Source organism: Heptranchias perlo, chromosome 3 (assembly GCF_035084215.1).
Source record: "Heptranchias perlo isolate sHepPer1 chromosome 3, sHepPer1.hap1, whole genome shotgun sequence".
Taxonomy (NCBI): Eukaryota; Metazoa; Chordata; class Chondrichthyes; order Hexanchiformes; family Hexanchidae; genus Heptranchias; species Heptranchias perlo.
In genome coordinates this window covers 46,847,014-46,870,424 of record NC_090327.1, presented here as the reverse complement: position 1 = coordinate 46,870,424, position 23,411 = coordinate 46,847,014, and the positions used below count along the sequence as shown (strand labels likewise).

The following is a 23,411-nucleotide window of genomic DNA, read 5'->3' as shown; positions in this document are numbered from 1 at the left end:
CCATCCACAGGATGCAATGCAGCAACTCGCCAAGGCTTCGACAGCACCTCCCAAACCCGCGACCTCTACCACCTAGAAGGACAAGAGCAGCAGGCACATGGGAACAACACCACCTGCACGTTCCCCTCCAAGTCACACACCATACCGACTTGGAAATATATCGCCGTTCCTTCATCGTCGCTGGGTCAAAACCCTGGAACTCCCTTCCTAACAGCACTGTGGGAGAACCTTCACCACATGGACTGCAGCGGTTCAAGAAGGCGGCTCACCACCACCTTCTGAAGGGCAATTAGGGATGGGCAATAAATGCCGGCCTCGCCAGCGACGCCCACATCCCATGAACGAATTTTTAAAAATCGGGCATAGCTTATACCTGAATTTCTGATATGCGCTTTCTGCCAGGAGCATAAAATCACAAAATCACCCCCAATTAGTCAACTTTCTCTACCATCATAATTTGCCTTTTAATGATGAGCTGTAGTTTTCTAATAGCTGCTGCCCTGTTGGATTCTTCGCTCCAAGTGTCCTGTGGGCCAAGGTCTCTGGGCATGCTTTTCATTTGCTAGAAACTTACTCAAATTTGGAGGAAGGTCTTCTATCAGTAAATTCTGTTCAACCCACCCTCTTGAGCTGCTGGTGCATATGAGCTTGCACCATAGGCCAGGTCAACCTATTTTTGGAAATGGGACATAACTATTGTCCTGGTTACCACTTTGGCTCAAACTGTCAAGCTGTCACTTTAATATTACATACATTGCTGTAAACTTTTTTTAATCTTCATTTATTTTCCTTTCGCTCTTTGAAAAAATGTTTATTTGGTTCTTTTTAATCTTATACCAAATTTTCTGCATTGTATGCCTTCATTTTTATCTTGCTTTCACTTGTGTTTCTTTGTTTTGTCTCCTTTAACTTTAGTTTCCTCCTTTTCTCATATTATATGTATTTTCTTCCTTGAGTATTTTCCTGTTTCTATTGTTCTCATTTTCCTAACTGCTTTCTCTTTTATTCAATTTTTATCCGTTTCTTGATTGCCTGTCTGCGTCCAGAAGCTCCTAATGTTACAGCAGTTTATTGTCACTGCATCAAATGAAGATTATCCGATTAGCACAAAAAATCTATACTTAAACAACACAACACAGCAATAGTCCAAGTTTCAGTCTACTCGAGTCTTATTTTTCAGCGTGAGACTGATGTGAAAAACATTTAAATGAAAAGTATAAAACCACAGTGATGTGGTGTCCTTTTGTAAACTCAAGAATATAGAATTAAAAAATCTATACTATCCAGAAATAAATTAACATTCTGGAGTTGAAATTTCTCATGTTGATCATTTTAACAAAAAAGTCAGACCGAGTACAAATTGAATTGCCTCTTTTGTATTCACACCACTTTTTCCCTCTAAACTTGCTGATAAGAATTTCACCCCTTTTGTTTTCAATGGCAAATGACAGCTGAATCAGGAAATCAGAAAATCAAATAACATAACAGAACTTTGCATTTGCCACAATCAATCCTGCATCTTTAATAAATTTGGAACAAAGAAAACCTGGAGCTGGAATTTTCTCAGTTCTGCCACCATAGCCACTGTCAAAAGTGCAGTGAAAACTCCGTTTGTGTGTAAACAGCGTCTCCCCTGAACCTCTGATGAAGGTACGGAGGTGGAGCAGGAGTAGATCCGAGGAAATTCCTGGCCCGAGTCTATTTTATTGATTTAAAATTCTCTCTATGAAGTAGCTGCCAAAAATGTAGTGGTAGGCGTCATTGTCAAATCCATTTCAGCAATTTATCAGTGCACCACTAACCAACTTGCCTCCTGCCCGCATACTTCTGATCAGATCACCCTGCAGAATAAAAGGCAAATAAGGAACTGGGTTGCATTAGCAGATGGACAGACTGCAAATAAAAAGAGGTTATGTTCTTGCTTTATATGCTTTGATCAGACCTCATCTTGATTTTATGTGCAGTTCTGGTCACCTGATCAGAGGAAGGGTATCATTATATTGGAGAAGGCATGGAAGAACAACACAATGGGGGTGATTTTAAACCCCAAGAACGGGTGGGTTGGGGGCGGGTGGGAGTTGAAAATAGTTGTTTTTTGGGTCACGAATGCAACCTGGCTTTATTTCCGGGTTTAACATCGGCGCGGAAAAGTACAGGCTTCCTACTGGGAATGCAAAGTTCCAAAATTTTGCAGTTGCGACCCAAAAAAAAACTATTTTCAACTCCCACCCGCCCCCAACCCACCTGTTCTTGGGGTTTAAAATCATCTCCTATGATTCTGGCTCTCAGGAATTTAAGTTATGAGGAAACAAGAAAGTTGGCTATTTACTTTGGAAAAGAGAAAAGTTTAGAACCATAACAACAACATCAACAAACAACACCTTGCATTTATATAGCTCCTTTAATGTGGTAAAATGTCCCAAGGCGCTTCACAGGAGCGTTATCAAACCAAGTTTGACACCGAGTCACATAAGGAGATATTAGAACAGGTGACCAAAAGCTTGGAGAAAGAGTTGGGTTTTAAGGAGCATCTTAAAGGAGGAGAGAGAGGTAGAGAGGCGGAGAGGTTTAGGGAGTGAATCTCAGAGCTTAGAGCCTAGGCAGCAGAAAGTACGGCCGGCAATGGTGGAGCGATGAAAATCGGGGATGCGCAAGAGGCCAGAATTGGAGCAGCACGGAGATCTCGGAGGGTTGCAGGGCTGGAGGAAGTTACAGAGATAGCATAGATGTTTACAGCACAGAAGGAGGCCATTCAGTCCATTGTGCCTAAGGGAGATTTTTGCTAGAGCAATCAAAACTAATCCTACTGCTCCTCTCTTTCCCCGTAGCATTGAACCTTCCTGTGCTTCAGGTATTTGAGGTGATATTTTCAGGACTGTAAAGGGGACAATGTTTATCCAAGGCCTGTGGTGCAGGTGAACAGGTCAAATCCAAAGAGCTAAAGTTTAAAATTAGGAATTTCCACATCGTTCACCTGAGGAAGGAGGTAGCCTCCGAAAGCTTGTGAATTTAAAATAAAATTGCTGGACTATAACTTGGTGTTGTAAAATTGTTTACTAAAATTAGGAAGTAAGGAGTAGGAACAAAAGTCATGCAGATCCTTTCCATTCAAAGGATAATAGGCTTGTGGAATAAATTACCAAGCTTTGAAATGAGTAGTTTAATGGATTTAAGATGAAACATAAGTAGATTTTCTAAGTCTTTGCCTGGTGTCAGTGCGTATCGAAAAATTCTGTGTACCCTGCCTACACTTTTCTGAGCTGCAGGAGACAGGATTAATCCGTGGCAATCAGGGATGTCACGATCTGTGTGATGGAACTCCACTCCGGACAAGAGACGGTAAGATTCCCTGTTTCACAAAGATAATTTCAGGTAGATCCAAATATAACTGCTTGAAGGATTGCCAGAAAGTGCCAGTCCAGCAAGAGTTACAATTTTTTTTATTGCCAAATTATCAATTCCATAACTGTTTACACTGCAGGACCGTTTCACCAGCAGCAGCTAATGCCTCCGAATGAGCACAGAGCAAACAGTGGGGGGTGGTCACTAGGTAATTATATAAAATTAAAGGAGCGCTGAAGCTAATTGTAGCACCTCTATTACAGCTTTAATTGAGATCAGCTAATGCAATACAGACTAAGAATCAAATTTGGGATCTTCTCTAGTATGCATAGTTCGGCTGTTTACTGAATAAACTCACTGAGCTACCAAGGGAGCTACACAATGGGTTTTAATCTAGTTATATTGTGCCTCAACAACATTCTGTAGTCATCTTTATACAGATATTGGGGGTGAAATTCGAATTGGTTATGGAGCACAAAACTGGCAGTGGTGAATCGGCAGCCTATTTATACATCCTGTCAATGGAAAGGGAAATCGGGTGGAGTATATAAATAGGCGGCCAATGCACTACTGCCTGTTTAGTTACCCCTGCAGAAGTTGAATTTCACCCCCATTGAACTTAACGGGCACTTGAATGTTTACTACATCCTATTTTACATTTGAACCAATGGTAACTTCAGCTTCAAAGAGCCTACCTGCAGAGGCATCCTGGCAGAATCCCACTGGCATCTCGCAGATCAATGGCAGACTCAGGTGGCACACAATTACCATATTAACATTATGCCAATGCTAGTTATGAAGCCTACAGGCATAGAGATGGCTGTTGGTGCCAGTTTGACAATTACCAATGTGAGGGATTTACATCATAAAAATTGCTTGAGGTAAATTCATATCAGGCTGTTCTAGAATGAGCTGCATAATATAAACTGGTAGCCATGATGTGGAGATGCCGGTGATGGACTGGGGTTGACAAATGTAAACAATCTTACAACACCAAGTTATAGTCCAACAATTTCAAATAAAATTGTTGGACTATAACTTGGTGTTGTAAGATTGTTTATAATATAAGCTGGGTTCATCATTCTCAAAATAAGCAGGCAAAGTGTCGAATAAAATATTTAACACTGACGACGGGAAGATAAAAAAAAATTATAGTATAGGGCCAGAGCCAAACAACAATGGGAATCACTGATGTGGATCTGTAATGTGCTTGAGAATTCTCCAGTGTTTCATAATATTACATAAGGGCTTGACAGGAGAAAGTTTGGCAAGCTTACACAATACTTAATGCAACTATACGGACATGTACACTGCAATCCCAAGGGGATTTAGCTTCCACCAGAGGTCAGTCTGTGCAATGAATGATGAGTTCAATAGACACAATCCTCAGGGACAATAGATAGTTTGTCTACCATTGTATAAACATGTTAACCCTTATTTGCATGATGAATTTGTGTGAAAAAAGAGGACTTTCATCTGCACTCTCCAGTCAAAGGCTGCTCGCATATATCACAAGCCATCCAGGCCAACATTTAAAAGCACATTAATCACTTTGATTTATCATGCACATTCCACAGGCAGAGGCACTAACCTGTCTCCTTTGAAGAAGTAGGTTTTACCAACGTCTTCCCACCACACTGCTGTGTCAATACCCTGAGAAGGTACTCCACTTCCTAGTTCCACCACATTCTGAGGATATCCTAATTCCAGCGTAGCTTCCTTAAAGACCCAGTACTTACTCCCTACAAGAAAATGATTTGTAACATTCTTAGTTGAGTTCTATTGAGTAAGTGATTAAGCCAAAAAATAACTGTGCCTTCTTAAAGAGATGGTCTTCATTTTGCTGTTTGCAAGATATATTCACATCTATTTGAAGCTCCAAAAGCACTAGTCAGACCTTCACTTCCTTAATTGTAGAGTTTTATGAACTGTCATTATTACTATGATAGATGGGTGACTAATGGAAACTTGTGGATAATCCAGTCTCTGAATTTTGGTCTTACATGTATGGTACAGCAACACTCTTAGATTGGAATAAAGACAAGTCAAATACAAATATGCAGAAAATGAATTTAGTCTTTCTTCAGCTGTGAAGCTGATACATATCAGGCAGGGATGTTCATGAGATGTGCAATGAGCCAATGTCTTGCACAAGGCTTTTTCCCCACAAACAATTTGACAAATAATTGGGGAAACAGATAATTGGGGCTTGGATCCTTTAGGTTCTACTGTATTTATAGTAACTGTAATGGGATTATGATTCAAATGGCCTCATACAATGTCCTTTATGTTATGGATGTTTTACACTTTGTTGTTATGAAACTATTGTGTAATTTGCCTAAGGTTTTCTAAAACAAGGCTCAGATTTTCAAAGTTACAATAGAGCATCACCTGTAATAGGTATGGTAGAACTTATGAAACCAAGGTATTTCATTGTGACAAATTTTATAGATATCAACAAAGCTAACAAAAATGGTTATCATTCCGTGAACCAAATCTTTCTGTGGGATGGGCTGTAAACTATCTGGATGCAGAGAAATATATTTTTTTCACTATAGATGTAAATGGACCATTTTGTTAAATGATAGTTGTTTCTATGACCTTCCTTGTGCCATATCCCAGCAAGGTGACCTGTATGCAAGAGTCCAGGATTAATTGTTTGTACTCAGGTCAATGGGTTGATATATTGGAAGGATGAGATAAAATGGGTAGAAGGGTCTTCTTCATCTGAATCTCAGATTTTGGGTCTAAAATTCCACTCCTGTGCATCCTGGGTTTTCTGTTGGGCACGTGCTGGGGCCATAGGAGCTTTGGACTGCTCCACGCCTAAGCCTCATTACAGCGTTCATTTGGGGTGTGTTGGAGATGTGTTCTTGCTACCCTGGGAATTCTGATGTGTTGCCCGAGGCCAGCACTGTGTGTCTTTCAAACTTGAAGTAAAGGAAACTCCTGCAACCACATCACAACCGGAAGTAGCCGTAAAACTATCCCAATGGACCTTTCAGTGAGATTAGTCCTGTTTCTTTTCTGCTTTTGTTTCTTGGCATTGCACCATTGATTGGATATTTATTTATTGCCGTTTGGTTTGAACTTTACTGATGGATCCCACCATTCAAAACACTTCCTTTTCCTGACATACGATGTCCTGCTTGCCCCCCGGGCATTAGTCTCCTTCCTCATCTCAGCACAAAACAAAGCAGAAAATGCCCAACAGGAAGTGTGGGTACCACTTTAAGAGGCTGCACCAGCCCATTTTTGCTCTTGCCCAAGATATCCGGATGCCTGCACTCCCAGCGGATGATGCAAATCACGCTAGGATTGCACCAATTGCATTTAAATGAGGGAACAGCGGAAGTCCTGGGGAAGTTTTCCCTGTGCACTAGCAGTGCAAATTGTGCTGGGCAAAATGTGCAGATACACCATAGGGAATTGCAACCATTTTGTGATCTCATCACATGCAACTCTTGAGCTGCAGCTAAGGGATGTGTGATGTGTGAGAGTAATCCAAGGTGACTCATCAGCTAATTTGCTCTCCCTTCCCATTGGGAAATGCGCTGCCTATGCTCACAGCCTGATAGCCTCCCTCTGATGGCGGAGGCCAGACCAGTAAGAGATCCTGCTGCGTGAAGAATTGCTGTTTCCAGTCCTCAGTGCTACCAAGCATCACAATTTAATTGTGCTTACCAAGGAGGTGCATTCAGTTATACACGTGTGTGAAGACACATAAAGCTGCTCATTCTCACAACTGCTGGTAGATTTATTATATTGTTCAAGCCTAAAAATCTTATTTCCGTCTTCATCAATACATGTCAGAAACCTGGCAAATGGTATCGTCAGACACCCAGGTCCATATCCTGAAATCTGTCAAAGGTCACTCGTCAAATTATTTGTCATGTTGGTCAAGGCTTGTTAGGCTTCTGATTGTAAGAAAGGAAACCAAATGGAGATTTAGAGAGAAATTTATTTCAGCTACTAGAAATGGCCAGATCAGGATTATCGTTGAGTTTTACAAGAAGCCCTCAAATATTGTGAAAGGTTTCTCATGTTTATCACAACCTCATTCTGCTGGGAGGGCAGAGGTACAAGAAAAAATCTTTAGAAATGTGCTGAACCAACAAGTCAGTCCTGCAGGTATAAATACTGAGACAAGGATCAATTAGAGGAAATTAAGGTGAAAACAAATTCCTGTCATAGTAATCTGAAAATGTTGCAGATTTGGATTATAATTGTTTATTAAAAAATATATATAGTGTGAATAACTAGTAAATTCTGATTCTGTTGCTTAATGAAGCTTTCCATTTTTAAAAAAGGTTGCTACATTATCTGAAGCATTTTATCTGAAACTCTTCCTGTACTTTTATTGCTGGAATGGTTATCAGTTTGGGGTAGCTGCCGATAGACCACCCAGTCTTCAATGCTGCTCACTGTTGAACAACTCCCCCACTGACTCACAGCTTCAATGTAACTCACAAAAGAGGTTGGTGGACTGCAGCAGTCTCAGCCATTAGAGGGTTTCCGAATCGCTGAGCACATCACTTTGTTTTTTTCTCGGCATCAGTTGAATGTCTGACTGCTCATGGTTAGCAGTTCCACAAGGAATTTCCTGTCATTCTACCTGATTTTTCGCATGTTCCTTCCAGCAGATTTGTTATACTGGGAGAGCAATGGTTTCCTTTTAGAGGAGCAAGCGCTGCAATATGTTTCAATTCTCTCCCACTCCTACAGTCCAAAGTATCTTTCCAACAGCTGATTAACAGCTTAAAGTGGTTTTCTATTTCACCTAACAGACAAGACAAAAAATTCATAATAAACTAACCTATAACTTAGTAACAAGCTGTATTTCTGAGCCTCTGTATTGATGTATGAGCATTATGTCATATGGCCTGTGAGGAGCTGCAGACCTATTTGCAGCCTAATGGTCATTAAATTGGATGACTGATGGGTGTAGCAAACAACTTTCAGTCTAGATTGAAGAAGCCTTGTTATGGAAAGGCTGCTGCCTAAAAAGGGTAAACCCTTTCAACAGCAGATTTCATCATGGAAAATATAAGTAGTCAATCTATGTAAACGCAAATTTACTTCAAGAAAATTCTTAATAGAATGAAATAATTGCTGACTTCTGGCTCTTTTCACTGCTGTTTCCTGCAATTTTTCTAGCAAAAGTGATTTATTATGATGTTTCAAAATATACATATTTGTTAGGTTTTTGTGGCAAATATACTACTTCCGTTTTTTTTATATTGATGAATATTAATCACTTAGAGGCATGTTGCTATGGGCTATTTGGTTGAAGTTTTGCAGATGTGCAGTAAGGCTATTAGCAGGAAATGAAATGATGAGAATCCCAGCCCTTGTTAACTGTCTGCAGGCTCTGGGAAATACATACAGTGCTAGCACAGATTGCAATGCTCTAACATCCCTAACAATAATGAGGGATGAGACATTGTCATAAGAACATAAGAACATAAGAAATTGGAGCAGGAGTAGGCCAATCGGCCCCTCGAGCCTGCTCCGCCATTCAATAAGATCATGGCTGATCTGATCCCAACCACAAATCTAAAGAACACAAGAAGTCGGAGCAGGACCCGGCCACATAGCCCCTGGGCCCTCTCCGCCACCCACAGGGCATTGACCGATCCGAACTCAGCTTCATGTCCAATTTCCTGCCCGCTCCCCATAACCCCTAATTCCCTTTACTTCTAGGAAACTGTCTATTTCTGTTTTAAATTTATCTAATGATGTAGCTTCCACAGCTTCCTGGGGCAGCAAATTCCACAGACCTACCACCCTCTGAGTGAAGAAGTTTCTCCTCATCTCAGTTTTGAAAGAGCAGCCCCTTATTCTAAGATTATGCCCCCTAGTTCTAGTTTCACCCATCTTTGGGAACATCCTTACTGCATCCACCCGATCAAGACCCTTCACAATCTTATATGTTTCAATAAGATCGCCTCTCATTCTTCTGAACTCCAATGAGTAGAGTCCCAATCTACTCAACCTCTCCTCATATGTCCGCCCCCTCATCCCCGGGATTAACCGAGTGAACCTTCTTTGTACTGCCTCGAGAGCAAGTATGTCTTTTCTTAAGTATGGAGACCAAAACTGTATGCAGTATTCCAGGTGCGGTCTCACCAATACCTGATATAACTGCAGCAATACCTCCTTGTTTTTATATTCTATCCCCCTAGCAATAAAAGCCAACATTCCGTTGGCTTTCTTGATCACCTGCTGCACCTGCATACCAACTTTTTGATTTTCTTGCACTAGGACCCCCAGATCCCTTTGTACTGCAGTACTTTCCAGTCTCTCGCCATTAAGAAAATAACTTGCTCTCTGATTTTTCCTGCCAAAGTGCATAACCTCACATTTTCCAATATTATATTGCATCTGCCAAATCTCCGCCCACTCACCCAGCCTGTCTATATCCCTTTGCAGGTTTTTTATGTCCTCCTCACTCTCTACTTTCCCTCCCATCTTTGTATCATCTGCAAATTTTGATATGTTGCACTCGGTCCCCTCCTCCAAATCGTTAATATAGATTGTAAAGAGTTGGGGACCCAGCACCGACCCCTGTGGAACACCACTGGTTACTGGTTGCCAGTCCGAAAATGAACCATTTATCCCAACTCTCTGCTTCCTGTTCGATAACCAATCCTCCACCCATGCCAGAATATTACCCCCAATCCCGTGATTTTTTATCTTAAGTAATAATCTTTTATGTGGCACCTTGTCGAATGCCTTCTGGAAGTCTAAATACACTATGTCCACTGGTTCCCCTTTATCCACCCTATACGTTATATCCTCGAAGAACTCAAGCAAATTTGTCAGACATGACTTCCCCTTCATAAAGCCATGCTGACTTTGTCCTATTAAATTATGCTTATCTAAATGTTCCGTTACTGTCTCCTTAATAATAGACTCCAAAATTTTACCCACCACAGATGTTAAGCTAACTGGCCTATAATTTCCAGCCTTCTGCCTACTACCCTTTTTAAATAACGGTGTTACATTAGCAGTTTTCCAATCTGCCGGGACCTCTCCTGAGTCCAGGGAATTTTGGAAAACTATCACCAAAGCATCCACAATCCCTACTGCCACTTCCCTCAAGACCCTAGGATGGAAGCCATCAGGTCCAGGGGATTTATCCGCCTTGAGTCCCATTATTTTACTGAGTACCATCTCCTGAGTGATTTTAATCGTATTTAGCTCCTCCCCCCCGAGAGTCCCCTGTTTGTCCAGTGTTGGGATATTCTTAGTGTCCTCTACTGTAAAGACTGAAACAAAATATTTGTTCAGCATTTTTGCCATCTCCATGTTTCCCACCATTAATTTCCCGGTCTCATCCTCTAAGGGACCTATGTTTGCCTTAGCCACCCTTTTTCTTTTTATATAACTATAGAAACTCTTGCTATCTGTTTTTATATTTTTTGCTAATTTCTTTTCATAATCTAACTTCCCTTTCTTAATCAATCCTTTAGTTACTTTTTGCTGTCTTTTGAAGAATTCCCAATCTTCTATCCTCCCACTAAGTTTGGCTACCTTATATGTCCTTGTTTTTAGTCGGATACTATCCTTGATTTCTTTACTTAGCCACGGATGTCTGTCATTTCTTTTACACCCTTTTTTCCTCAGTGGAATATATTTATTTTGAAAGTTGTAAAATAACTCCCTAAATGAACACCACTGCTCATGTACCGTCTTACCCTTTAATCTATTTTCCCAGTCCACTTTAATCAATTCCGCTCTCATACCATCATAGTCTCCTTTATTCAAGCTCAGTACGCTTGTTTGAGAATCAACCTTCTCACCCTCTAATTGGATATGGAATTCAACCATGTTGTGGTCGCTCGTTCCAAGGGGATCCTTAACTAGGACATTATTAATTAATCCTGACTCATTACACAGGACCAGGTCCAAGGTTGCCTGCCCCCTTGTAGGATCAGTTACATACTGCTCAAGAAATCCATCCCTGATGCACTCAATGAACTCGTCCTCAAGGCTGCTCTGCCCAATTTGATTTGTCCAGTTAATATGATAATTAAAATCCCCCATAATTATGGCTGTTCCCTTATTACATGCCCCGACTATCTCCTGATTAATACTTCTTCCAGCAGAGTTGCAACTATTAGGAGGCCTATATACTACGCCCACTAATGTTTTTTTTCCCTTATTATTCCTTATCTCCACCCAAACTGTTTCATTATCTTGATGCTTTGTCCCAATATCATTTCTCTGTATTACAGTGATTCCTTCCTTTATTAACATAGCCACCCCACCTCCCCTTCCTTCCTGCCTGTCCTTCCTGATTGTTAAATACCCTGGCATATTTAATTCCCAGTCGTTGTCACCCTGCAGCCATGTTTCTGTAATGGCCACAAGATCATACCCATACGTAGTTATTTGTGCCGTTAACTCGTCCATTTTATTACGAATGCTACGTGCATTCAGATAAAGAACTTTCAAATCTGTTTTGTGACGCTTAGTTCCTGCTTTTTCCTTTTTTAACACTTTACCTATTACTCCATACCTTCTGTCCCTTCCTGTTACGCTTTCCTCTCTCTCCCTGCTCAGGTTCCCAACCCCCTGCCACTTTAGTTTAAACCCTCCCCAACAGCACTAGCAAACACTCCTCCTAGGACAGCGGTCCCGGCCCTGCCCAGGTGCAGACCATCCGGTTTGTCATTCTTTATAAGTATAGATTAACAAAACATTCTTACGAAAAAACATTTAAAGGGTCATTAATGTCAGTTTTTATCGGCCATTTAACCCAGGTTTTTCTTTGTGGATTTTTTTCAGGTTTTATTTCTAGAGTAAAAATGGGAGAAAAATCAGTGGAAAAAAATTGGACCCCATAACCCAGGTAAATTTAGAGAAAATCAGTACAAGCAGAAGCTTATCATTGCTTATGACTATTTCTGTTCCTAATTCCTGATATCTAGTAATTTAGAAAAATTCTAATCATCTAGCTAATACATTCAAAAGAACCGTCATATATCGAAATGGGAAAAAAGTAAATTATTTCTGTTTTTCCTATGCAGCAAGATCTTTTCATTTTCCTGTAAGACGAATGCTTATTTAGATAACCTTTATAAAATTAATGTTAAGGGAACCCTCGTATATCTGATAGTAAATTCAGTGATATCAGAGTCCCCTGACTTCTGTCTCCAATCATCCGAAAATCTCCGAAAGCTTGTGAATTTAAAATAAAATTGCTGGACTATAACTTGGTGTTGTAAAATTGTTTACAATTGTCAACCCCAGTCCATCACCGGCATCTCCACATCCAATCATCCTGTCACTGGATCAAAATGTCATTATGTCAGTACAGAGAAAACACCACACAAATTTGCCTCTGATCTTATAGCATTGTAACTCTAACCCTGCTCTATCTTTCCCCTTCTTCCCCAGCTTCCAACCTTCCACTGCCTTCCCTCCTAAGCCTCAAATCCTGACCTAACTTTTCTCTCCCCACCTCAAACCCTACTTTACCTCCTCTTTTCCTCCTAAATTCTAACCCTGTTCTACTTTCCCAGTCCACAGCCTCAAATCTTCTGCTACCTTCTTTCCCTCCAACTTCTAAATCTACTTTACCTTCCTTCTCTACGTTCCCCCCCTACCCCCAGTCTCTTCTGGCTGCCACCAGTTGACACTCGGCCCTGGCCCACTTATCCCCCTGCCTGCTAACCCCACATCATCTGAAGACCACACTTGGTCTTGACTCCCTGTGGGCAACACCCATAGGACATAGATTAATTACATATTAAAATCGGTGAGTGGGTAGTAATATTCTTCATCAGGCTCTGTCTATGGCAGTGTTGTCCAATTCATTAGTCACTAGCCACATGTGGCTAATAGGGAATCCAGATGCAGCTAATTACATTTATGATTAGTAAACAAAAAATGAGTAATAGACATCATCACCCCCCACCACCCACTCCCCCTGAGGTAGCTTCAATGCCTTTGCTCCTGCTGTTCCCCCTCTCCTGCAAAGAGTATCAGATCTCATTTGGAATATTATGTGTGGTTTTGGTACTCCACATTAGGAAGGTTACATTGAACCGGAGAAAGTCCAGTGGCAGTTCACCTGGGATAAAGAAACTGAATTAATATGAGAGGCAGACAACAACTATAAATGGTGTTCTTTTGAGGTTAAGGGGTGATCTGATTGAGAGGTTTAAAATAATGAAAGGAATTGACAGAATGGATAGGGAAAGACTCCTCTCTAGGAGGTGAATCCAGAAGAAGGTGACATAATCTTAGAATTCAAATTAAGCCAAATAAAGGAAAATCTTCTTTATATAAAGGGTTGTGACAATGCATTGTGCCAAGAGGTCATAGATGCAAAATCATTTGAGATATTTAAAGAGGAGATAGCTAATTGCTTGGGAAGGGTATTGAGGGATATAGAGAAAAAAAACAGAGAAATAGAATTAAAAAGATAGAGTTTCCACGGCTAATAAAAATGATAGACCGGGTTTATGGGCTGAATGGTTTATAAACCTTTTATTCCCTATTAGACATTGTCAAAGTCAGTTTTATGTTAAATTCATTTTACTACAAAATCCTATTTACAGGTCAAAGCTCCATGTGGGTATTTACACAAACTTTACGGTGCCAATTGATGATTTTACTGGCTAGCATAAGTGTAACTTTTGCCCTGTAGTGATACTACAGCCCTGATTTTAACCTAACCTGCCCGATGAAAACAGGGCGGTTTTGGGTTGGATGCCCAATTTACACCCCGCTTGATTTTTGGCTCCATTGAAGTCAATGGTATGTTAAACGGGAATCTGATCCAAACCCATTCTCACTGGGCAGGTTAGGTTAAAATTGGAGTTTACAATCTTTATGACAGTACTTGCATTCTTTAGGGTAAATTCACAGAACTCACGGTCCCAGTTGGGAGCCATGCTTGAAGGAAGTGGGGGTTGGAGAATCTGCATTACTGTGTTGTAGGCCTATCATTGATCTGCGCCCCCGTCAATTGGTGAATTTACCATACAAAGGAACCGTCACCACACAATATCATGTTGCATTATTAAAATTAAGAAACCTATAACCTTGCCAGGAAAAAAATACAAACTAAAGAATGTCCCAGGGCTCAATCTCTTCCTTTACCTCGACTTTCTCACCTTCTTTGCTTAAAATGTTGAGTTCAGCTGTGGTGTGGTTCTACTGGCATTAGCAGCCTTCACACCTCATACAAGTGGCCACTCTTCATGTGTGAGCCTAGACAATGGGAGTAATTTTCGTGTCCCTACCACCCTGTTTGCACTGGGGCAGTAGCGGGACCAAAATAGCATGACTCGCTGAAGTGCCAATTTACCACCTGGTTTCCGCCCCTTTCAATTTTCAGGTGGATTTCGATCTAGGTGGCTGCAGCTCCTGCCGGAAACAGGTGGGAGCCTCATGAAAATATGTTAATCAGTCAGGGTCATAGTTATGACCCCCCACTGTGCCATTTTCATCTCTGCCCACCGGATTAGCAGCATCCCCTGCTTCTGCCTACTAAACATGGGCGGTACAAGTTAGGACTAGGCCAGACTAGGAACACTGCGGCTAATTGTAGCAGCCCCCCATCAAAAGATATCAGCCAATTCAGCACACAGCAGTGATTGAACTTCCTAAGGAAAAGAAAGAACTTGCATTTATATAGCACCTTTCACGGCCTCAGGACGTCCCAAAGCACTTTACAGCCAATGAAGTACCTTTGAAGTGTAGTCACTGAAAGTAATTTTGACTTTGTGCGATAGTGTAGAAGGGGTGCTAATGAATCGACAGCCCATCGTACAGCTCTCTCAATTTTTATTTCCATTGACTTCACTGTCGCACAGTCAAAAATACCCCCACTGTTTTTGCGCACAGCAAGGACCCATAATCAGTAATGAGACAAATGGCCAATTAAGCTGTTTGATGTTGTTGGTTAAGGGATAAATTTTGGCCAGGACATCGGGAAAACTTCCCTGCTCTTCTTCGAAAAGTGCCATGGGATCTTTTACCTCCGCCTGAGAGGGCAGACGGGATCTTGGTATAATGTCTCATCTGAAAGACGGAAGTTTATTGCACAATATCATCTTATGTCAAGGATTAAGCCACTGAACCAACTGAAAAAAAAACAGCACTTTTGCTGATTGTACTTTATAATACTCAAGAGGATCATGCAGAACATCAGTTTTACATAAATTTTAGTTCTGAACAGAAATAAATTTTGGTAATAACAAAGGAAAACTCCAAGAACTAATAGTATGATCATTCTAACTTCTAGAAATCAAACAACTGCCTGCAGTCTGTTTGATTTATAAATACATTTCATCATACAACTGTAAATGATCAACTTTTATTATACCAAGCCAAATTTAATATAAATTCAGATAAGCACTTTTGCTATATGAATTATGTTTAGCATATTAAAGTTTAATTTTCATTGTCACATTAATTGTTAAAATGGAATGAATGTAAAATAAAGTGCAGATACTAAATAGGAAAATCTTATAGGAGTTTTTAAAGTTTAAAAAAGGAATAGTTTATTTTCATTGCAGACAGCACAAATAATTTTTGCTCACACTCACCTTTAAAAAACACAAATTTCCCATCAGGCCGTTCATAAACTGCATCAATGTTAGAAGGCAAACCCCTCCAGAAATAGGCAATCTGCATGGGGTAACCATCCAGAACTTTATTGTTCCGAACACGCCAAAACCATTGGTCCTGCAATTGGAGAGTTCACTGGTTAAGTTTGATAGTTCTTTAGCATTTGTGTATACTGTGTGTAAAGGCATCACACTTTTGACAGTATAAACAAAAAGAAAAAAAGAACCGCAAATGCTTGAAATCTGAAGCAAGGGGGGTAATTTTAACCTAACCTGCCCAGCGGGAAAGTGATGGGATGGGATCGCCCGCCTGTTTTACACCCAGTGGAAAATAAAATCGGGCAGGGCGTAAAATGTGCAGCCAATCCAATCCCATCAGTTTCCTGCCGGGACAGGTTAGATTAAAATTACCCCCAAGAATGGAAAATGCTTGAAACACAGTTTTCTATTAAACAGTTGCAGGTCATTTAACTCATTAACTTCCTCTCTGTGTGTAGAATTTCTCTTGTTTCTTCCCCTTTTTTTTCTTCCCCAATCCTACTAAAATGATTGTTTATCTTTCAATTCTCAGTTCTGAAGAGGGATTATACTCAAAATATTAACCTTCCTTTTTCACTTTACAGATACTGACTGACTGGCTGTGTATTTCTACCGTTTTCTGTATTTGTTTCACTTTTGACAGGATATTTTGCTTGTTAAGAACCCGTGTGGGATACAAAAAATAAATGCTATTCACTGTGTCTATGAAGTAAATATAACTTGAAGCTTTACTGATAAGTCACAACTCCTAAACTCTAATTCTGTGCCTTAAAATCTCTAACATTAAAAAACCTCAAACAAGACTCTTGTTGAATAGAAAAAAGAGAAAAAGGATTTATGTTCAAATTGCTGTCTTTCATCACTTCACAAAGATAACGGCCCCGATTTTCAAATCAAATTGCGGGTGCGTTGGGGGCTGTGAAAATCGGGAAAATCCCCAGCGGGTGAGGAAGCCGGCCCCAACCTGCCGACTTCCAGGTTTCCTACAGACGCACTTGTGTGCACGCACGCTTCCCGAATGCGGAAGTCCCGCCGACAATTAAAGCCGGTGGGATGATAGTTAAAGAACCAAATGTACCTCATTAACGTACTTTATTTCTGACATAGAAGAAAGTTAAATCAATTTTAAACGTACCTGGGCGGCTTTCCCACGGCTTCCGATTCAGCCGGGTCAGGCAAAAATAAACGAAATAAATTAAATAAAAAAACATTGCACAAAGTTAAAAAACAAAATAAACCTACCTTTCCACCGATGTCACCTGATCCCCCTGCTCCGATGTCCGATGTCCCCCTCTCTGATGTCCCCCTCTGCCCCGACGTCTCCCTCTCCAACGTCCCCCTCTCCGATGTCTCCCTCTCCAATCTCCCCCTCGATCTCCAATTCTCGCCCCTGATCTCCCCCTTTCCCCCTGATCTCCCCCTTTCCCCCCCGATCTTCCCCTCTCCCCCCGATCTTCCCCTTCCCCATCCCGATCTTCAGCGCCCTCCACTCTCTGTTCCAGCGCCACATGACCTCTCTCTCTCTCTCTTTCTTTCTCTCCCCACCCTGCAGCTCCTGTCTGCAGCCAGCCTGTCAATCAGGCTGGCTGCTGGGCGCGAAACCCAGAAACAACTTTAATCACCATCAATTACATCGCGATCGTGTCGGAAAAGGTAAGTTTTTTTAATTCGGGTTTGCCATGCGCACCTTCACCCCACCGCCCGCTGCCATCCCATCACCATTTCAAAATTGATCCCAAACTCTGGGCGATAGTGTAAAAACGGGCGATATGGATTCAGCCGCCCGTTATACATCTCTCCCGATTTTCATTTGCATTGATTTCACAATTTTACACTATCACCCAAAGTCAAAATTACCCCCATTATCTTTATGAAGTGATTAAAGGCAGCAATTGGAACATTTCTTAACTGAAATATTTCTACACTACAATTTTCATGCAGAAGCCACATTCACAAAACAGCCACAACCTCTTTTTATTATCAGTTATAGTCATACAAGGCTGGTATGGAGCTTGACACACAATTTATTAATTTGCTATACAGAGATCACATGGCATTGGCAGCATTGTTTTATCATCACAAGTGACAGTTTTACCATGCTTTTTACAGTCTTTCACAATTTATATTCACCTTGCTACAAATCTCCCAAAAAGGCTTTCACAGATTTACTAAGGAATTCCAATCGGCTCAATTGCATTTTCTTCAATAATGTATTAACTGCAATTTTCTCCCTTATTTTTATCCGCCACAAGACTCACCACCAAGCACCTCCTACAATGAGGAGGGCAGGAAGGGTTGGGATGCCAACTTCTCCATGACCACTGTAAAAGCTACTTTATGATGCACATAAAACCTAGTTGCTTCAATGGGGAATAGAGGAAACTCAACAAACAGATTGTGCATAGGGACTACTGAAATTTAAACTTCTGAGCCTAGAATTTGGATCATGACTGAGGCTGTCAGCTAGACCACGACAAATTGTCTGCCAGACTTCTTAGCTGGTGTCTCAGATAGCCGAGGGCCTAAGGGAGGGGGGCGAGCGGTGGCTGGCAGCAGCCCACAATTTTCATGTGGGGCCAGGAGGAGCACTGCTGCTCTTCCTAGCTCTACATTAAGATAAGTATTTTTTTAAAAAAGGTTACCTTTATTGTGGCAGCCTCCAGTGGTCCCTTTAAGGTAGACCATGTAATCCTGACTGCAGAAGGCTTGACCAATTTCTGGAATGGGACCTAAAACAGGCATTAGACACCTAATTGACATATTCAATTAGGTGTCAAGGGACCTAATGCATATTTTAGGCAGCCGTTAGGGAGGCCTCCATTGTGTCTGAACCAATATGGCATCGGACCTGTTTCCAATGCTGTTCGGGCGTGGGGAGTTGACCCCCCCCCCCCCGGTTGGATCTCTTTGCACCATTTTACGTCCGGAAAATGGGTGCACCCTGTGATCTTCTGGTTGGAAGCAGGGGTTGGACTTCTTATTGCTTTCCATTTGTTCTAAATACTTCAAATCTAATGGCCCACCACAATTTTCTGCAGTAAAATGATGTGAGCCCATTTTTTTTTTCAGTTTTACTTCCAAATTGTGGTTATCTATTGTTTTACTGACCATCTCTGCATCATATAATAGGGAATCTCACATTCAAATTCATTAGCATGGGGATAACAGGCTGTTGTGTCAGCCCTTAGTCACATTTTTACATGCCTATGGGGAAATGCAGTAGGTGAACCATATCACTTTATATATTGCTTTTGACAACTTCTCTAACTAACTGATGATACATATAAAAACTGCAATAACTGTAAAAGACAAAGGTACAGTTTCCCTCAATGTTATAGAAGACCTCAAGCAACATAGCAAAAATCAGAGCGGCTCTTTAACTAAATTACAATGGACCTCTCATCTCCTGATGCCAACGTCAGTTCTCTTCCCAGTGTAAGGGCTCTGAAAACCTGGTGTGCAGAAAATCTCATACTACACATCCCTGTAAATAATTCATTGTCTTGAAAAGTATGCCATCTATGTGTTATGAAACCAGACATTGATGTCAGTTGTTCTGTAATGTCCAAACAGCTAAAAGGGGATCCCTCGTAATATTTTCTACGTAGAATGTCAGTATGTTGGAATGAAACTAAAATAAAGATTCAGATTATAAATTGCACCTGTTTATTCATTCTGTTAGTAAAACACCAAAATGTTATGTTACTACATAAATCACTCTACTATAATCCAAAAGGTGTAAAACCAGTAATGAGGATACAGCTTATATATCTGACTTTACCATTTACACGCAGGCACATTTATGTAGCACTTGGTGTTTAGCAATTTGACTGCACTGACTGTACCATTTCACTGATGCACAAAAATTATAGCATAGTTCCTGTAGCTAGTCACACGTTTTTTTCACAATTACACAGAATTCCTGAAAAAACCTTTAACAGTTTCTGTTTAATACCAGCGTCATCGAAAGTATTGCCTAAATGTCTCACAGCAGATGAACAGACTGGGTGGCAAACCTGTTCAGTTTTTTTGGTTGAATGGATTCTGGTCTAAGATTTTAACTAGCCTCAAGTGAAATTAGAAAAAGAACAAAAGTAAAATAGAAAATAAAAGTATTAATATGGGAAGAGAGAAGAAAATGAAGGCAGTAATCCTGACAAGTATTGATTTTTCTTAGAAAAACTGAAAATGCTAGAAAAGCACATTAGGTATTTCAGTCTCTCCAAAGAGAGAAGATGAGTTAATGCTTTAGGTGTAATGTTTCAGCGTTCTGACAAAAGGTTCCTGCCCACAATATTAACCGATCTTTTCTTCAGATGTTGATGGACCTGCTGGATATTTTCAGGGTTTTCTATCTAAATTTCAGAATTTCAACAGTTGCAATTTTTCTTTTAGTTCTTGATTTCTTATGATTTGGTTGTGTTCAGTGACTTTATAATCAGGTTTTTTTTGACAGATATATTAGGCCTTTCATAGTAGTAATTTGCTCTCTCATTCATAACATTACGATTTTTCAATCTGCACTCTTAGCAGGGAACTGCACTTGAAGACATGATGGGTCAGAGGGTTGGAGCTACAGTGTTGCAGCCCTATTACTGACCCATGGTCCCTTCAGGAATTTATCCTCTGATCTACTTGATATGCTGCACTTTATAAACACATTCAAACCTGAAATCTTCACAGAATAGCAATAGAGAAGCTTCCTGTGTTATTTCTCCTATCTGTGGAACTGAAGGGGTAGATTTTGGTTTGAGCCTGTTATCAGGCCCAAACGCTTCCCTTTTGTTGGTGGCCTAATTTTATAAAGGGTTTATTAAACAGGCATTAACATAATTAAACAGCCTATTGCCAGTTTTAGGTGTCTGCCTGGGATGCCTAAAATGGTCCCCATGAATTTAGCAGTGGGACCAACATCTGTGCAAATTGGGCGCAAGCTGTCCCACTGCTAAATTGGTATTACACCTGAAAAATGGGCACAAACCAATTTCTATCCCTTTATTTCTTGCTTTAAGAAGTTAGCCATCGCTTACTCGGGCTGTTGGAGCATGCAGTGGGCTGTGGCAAATCTGTGATTTTCCCATTGTAACCTCAGTGAAATTTCTGCAAGTTATTTTGTGCTTCCAGAAATCACCAGGGTCAAATTTACAGTTTTTAAAATAATCAGAAACCAAAGACCTTTAATAGATGCGTTGTCATGGTTGCATCCTTTAGTTATGCCCCTGAATGCATAAAAGAAACTATGTATTGTGCTATATTACAATTAACAGAAAATAAGTCAAAATATGAAAAGGGGCATCATTGTCTTGGGGGTAAATGCGGTTTCTGGAACAGTTAAGAATAGCTTACATCTGGCTGTGGAACTGCTCTGCTTCCATCTAGATATTTCCCCAGTGGCTTTTGTGACAATAACTTTAATCCTATATTTCTTTGAAAAAAATCAATCTTTATATCTGTCTACGCGTACCTTTCAAATTGTCTTACAAGACTGTTGAATTGGAGGACAATGGGCATGATTTTAAAAGGGAAAAATGGGTGGGTTGAGGCGGGGGAGAGCAATCAAAATCGTTCTTTTTGGGAGCGGGTAGACATCCCGGCTGGAACCCGCCCATTTTTGAATGAGACTCAGGCAAATCTGTGTGCATGCGTCACCAGGAAGTCCCGCCCACACTTAAATCTGGTGGGCCGATAATCAAAGGAGCAATATACCTCATTGAGGTACTTAAGGTAGTTTATATTTTGTATATTGGATAGTTAAAAAAATGTTAACGTTGCCTGGGCGGCTTTCCCAAGGCTTCTGATTCACGCCTGGTGAAACCAGGTGGGAAGGGCCAGATCAGTGAAAAATAAACTAAATTAAATAAAATTACATTTCCCATTGCAAACAAATTAAATAAAAGTACCTTAAAAAAACAATGTTGCCTGGGCGCCCCCCCAACCAACTCTAATCCCGATGTCTGCTCTCTGATCCCGATGTCTGATGTCTCCACTCTAATCTTTGTCCCCGGCCCCACCATTTCCATCCTATCCGCCGATGAGGTCTCTCTCTCTCTCTTTCTTCCCCCCACCCCAGATGTGCAGCTCCTGTCGGCAGCCAGTCTGTTAATCAGGCTGGCTGCCGGGCGAGAAGCCAGGAAGAGGTTTTGATTGGCCTCAGTAGGGAGATCGCAATCCGCCTACGTCCCTTCCGGGTTTGGGGCCCGCAAGTCAACCCCCCACCGGACTCTTCCCGCTGGCATGTTAAAATTGTGTCCAATATCTTTGGTAAAGAAAGTGAAAGTGAAACCATCTTCAGCCAGAAGAGCCGAGTGGATGATCCATCTCGGCCTCCTCCCGATATCCCCACCATCACAGAAGCCAGTCTTCAGCCAATTCGATTCACTCCACATGATATCAATAAACGGCTGAATGCACTGGATACAGCAAAGGCTATGGGCCCCGACAACATCCCGGCTGTAGTGCTGAAGACTTGTGCTCCAGAACTAGCCGCGCCTCTAGCTAAACTGTTCCAGTACAGCTACAACAATGGCATCTACCCGACAATGTGGAAAATTGCCCAGGTATGTCCTGTCCACAAAAAGTAGGACAAATCCAATCTGGCCAGTTACCGCCCCATCAGTCTACTCTCAATCATCAGCAAAGTGATGGAAGGTTTCGTCGATGGTGCTATCAAGTGGCACATACTCACCAATAACTTGCTCACCGATGCTCAGTTTGGGTTCCGCCAGGACCATTCGGCTCCAGACCTCATTACAGCCTTCGTCCAAACATGGACAAAAGAGCTGAATTCCAGAGGTGTGGTGAGAGTGAATGCCCTTGACATCAAGGCAGCATTTGACCAAGTGTGGCACCAAGGAGCCCTAGTAAAATTGAAGTCAATAGGAATCAGGGGAAAACTCTCCAGTGGCTGGAGACATACCTAGCACAAAGGAAGATGGTAGTGGTTGTTGGAGGCCAATCATCTCAGCCCCAGGACATTGTTGCAGGAGTTCCTCAGGGCAGTGTCCTAGGTCCAACAATCTTCAGCTGCTTCATCAATGACCTTCTCTCCATCATAAGGTCAGAAATGGGGATGTTCGCTGATGATTGCACAGTGTTCAGTTCCATTCACAACCCCTCAGATAATGAAGCAGTCCATGTCCGCATGCAGCAAGACTTGGACAACATCCAGGCTTGGGCTGATAAGTGGCAAGTAACATTCGTGCCAGACAAGTGCCAGTTAATGACCATCTCTAACAAGAGAGAGTCCAACCACCTCCCCTCGACATTCAACGGTATTAGCATCGCTGAATCCCCCACCATCAACATCCTGGGGGTCACCATTGACCAGAAACTTAACTGGACCAGCCACAAGAGGCTACAAGAGCAGGTCAGAAGCTGGGTATTCTGTGGCGAGTGACTCACCTCCTGACTCCCCAAAGCCTTTCCACCATCTACAAGGCACAA

General features: G+C 41.3%; 1 protein-coding gene across 1 annotated transcript in view; it reads right to left on the bottom strand.

The window, feature by feature from the left end:
* LOC137313352 (matrix metalloproteinase-16-like) overlaps positions 1–23,411 on the bottom strand; it is a 200,226-nt gene that overhangs the window by 17,112 nt on the left and 159,703 nt on the right. The window contains exons 7-8 of the mRNA XM_067979480.1: positions 15,909–16,047; positions 4,934–5,084 (exon numbers count right to left, since the gene is read on the bottom strand). Of these exons, the coding sequence (XP_067835581.1) occupies positions 4,934–5,084; positions 15,909–16,047 (290 nt within the window). The remainder of the gene's footprint in view (positions 1–4,933; positions 5,085–15,908; positions 16,048–23,411) is intronic.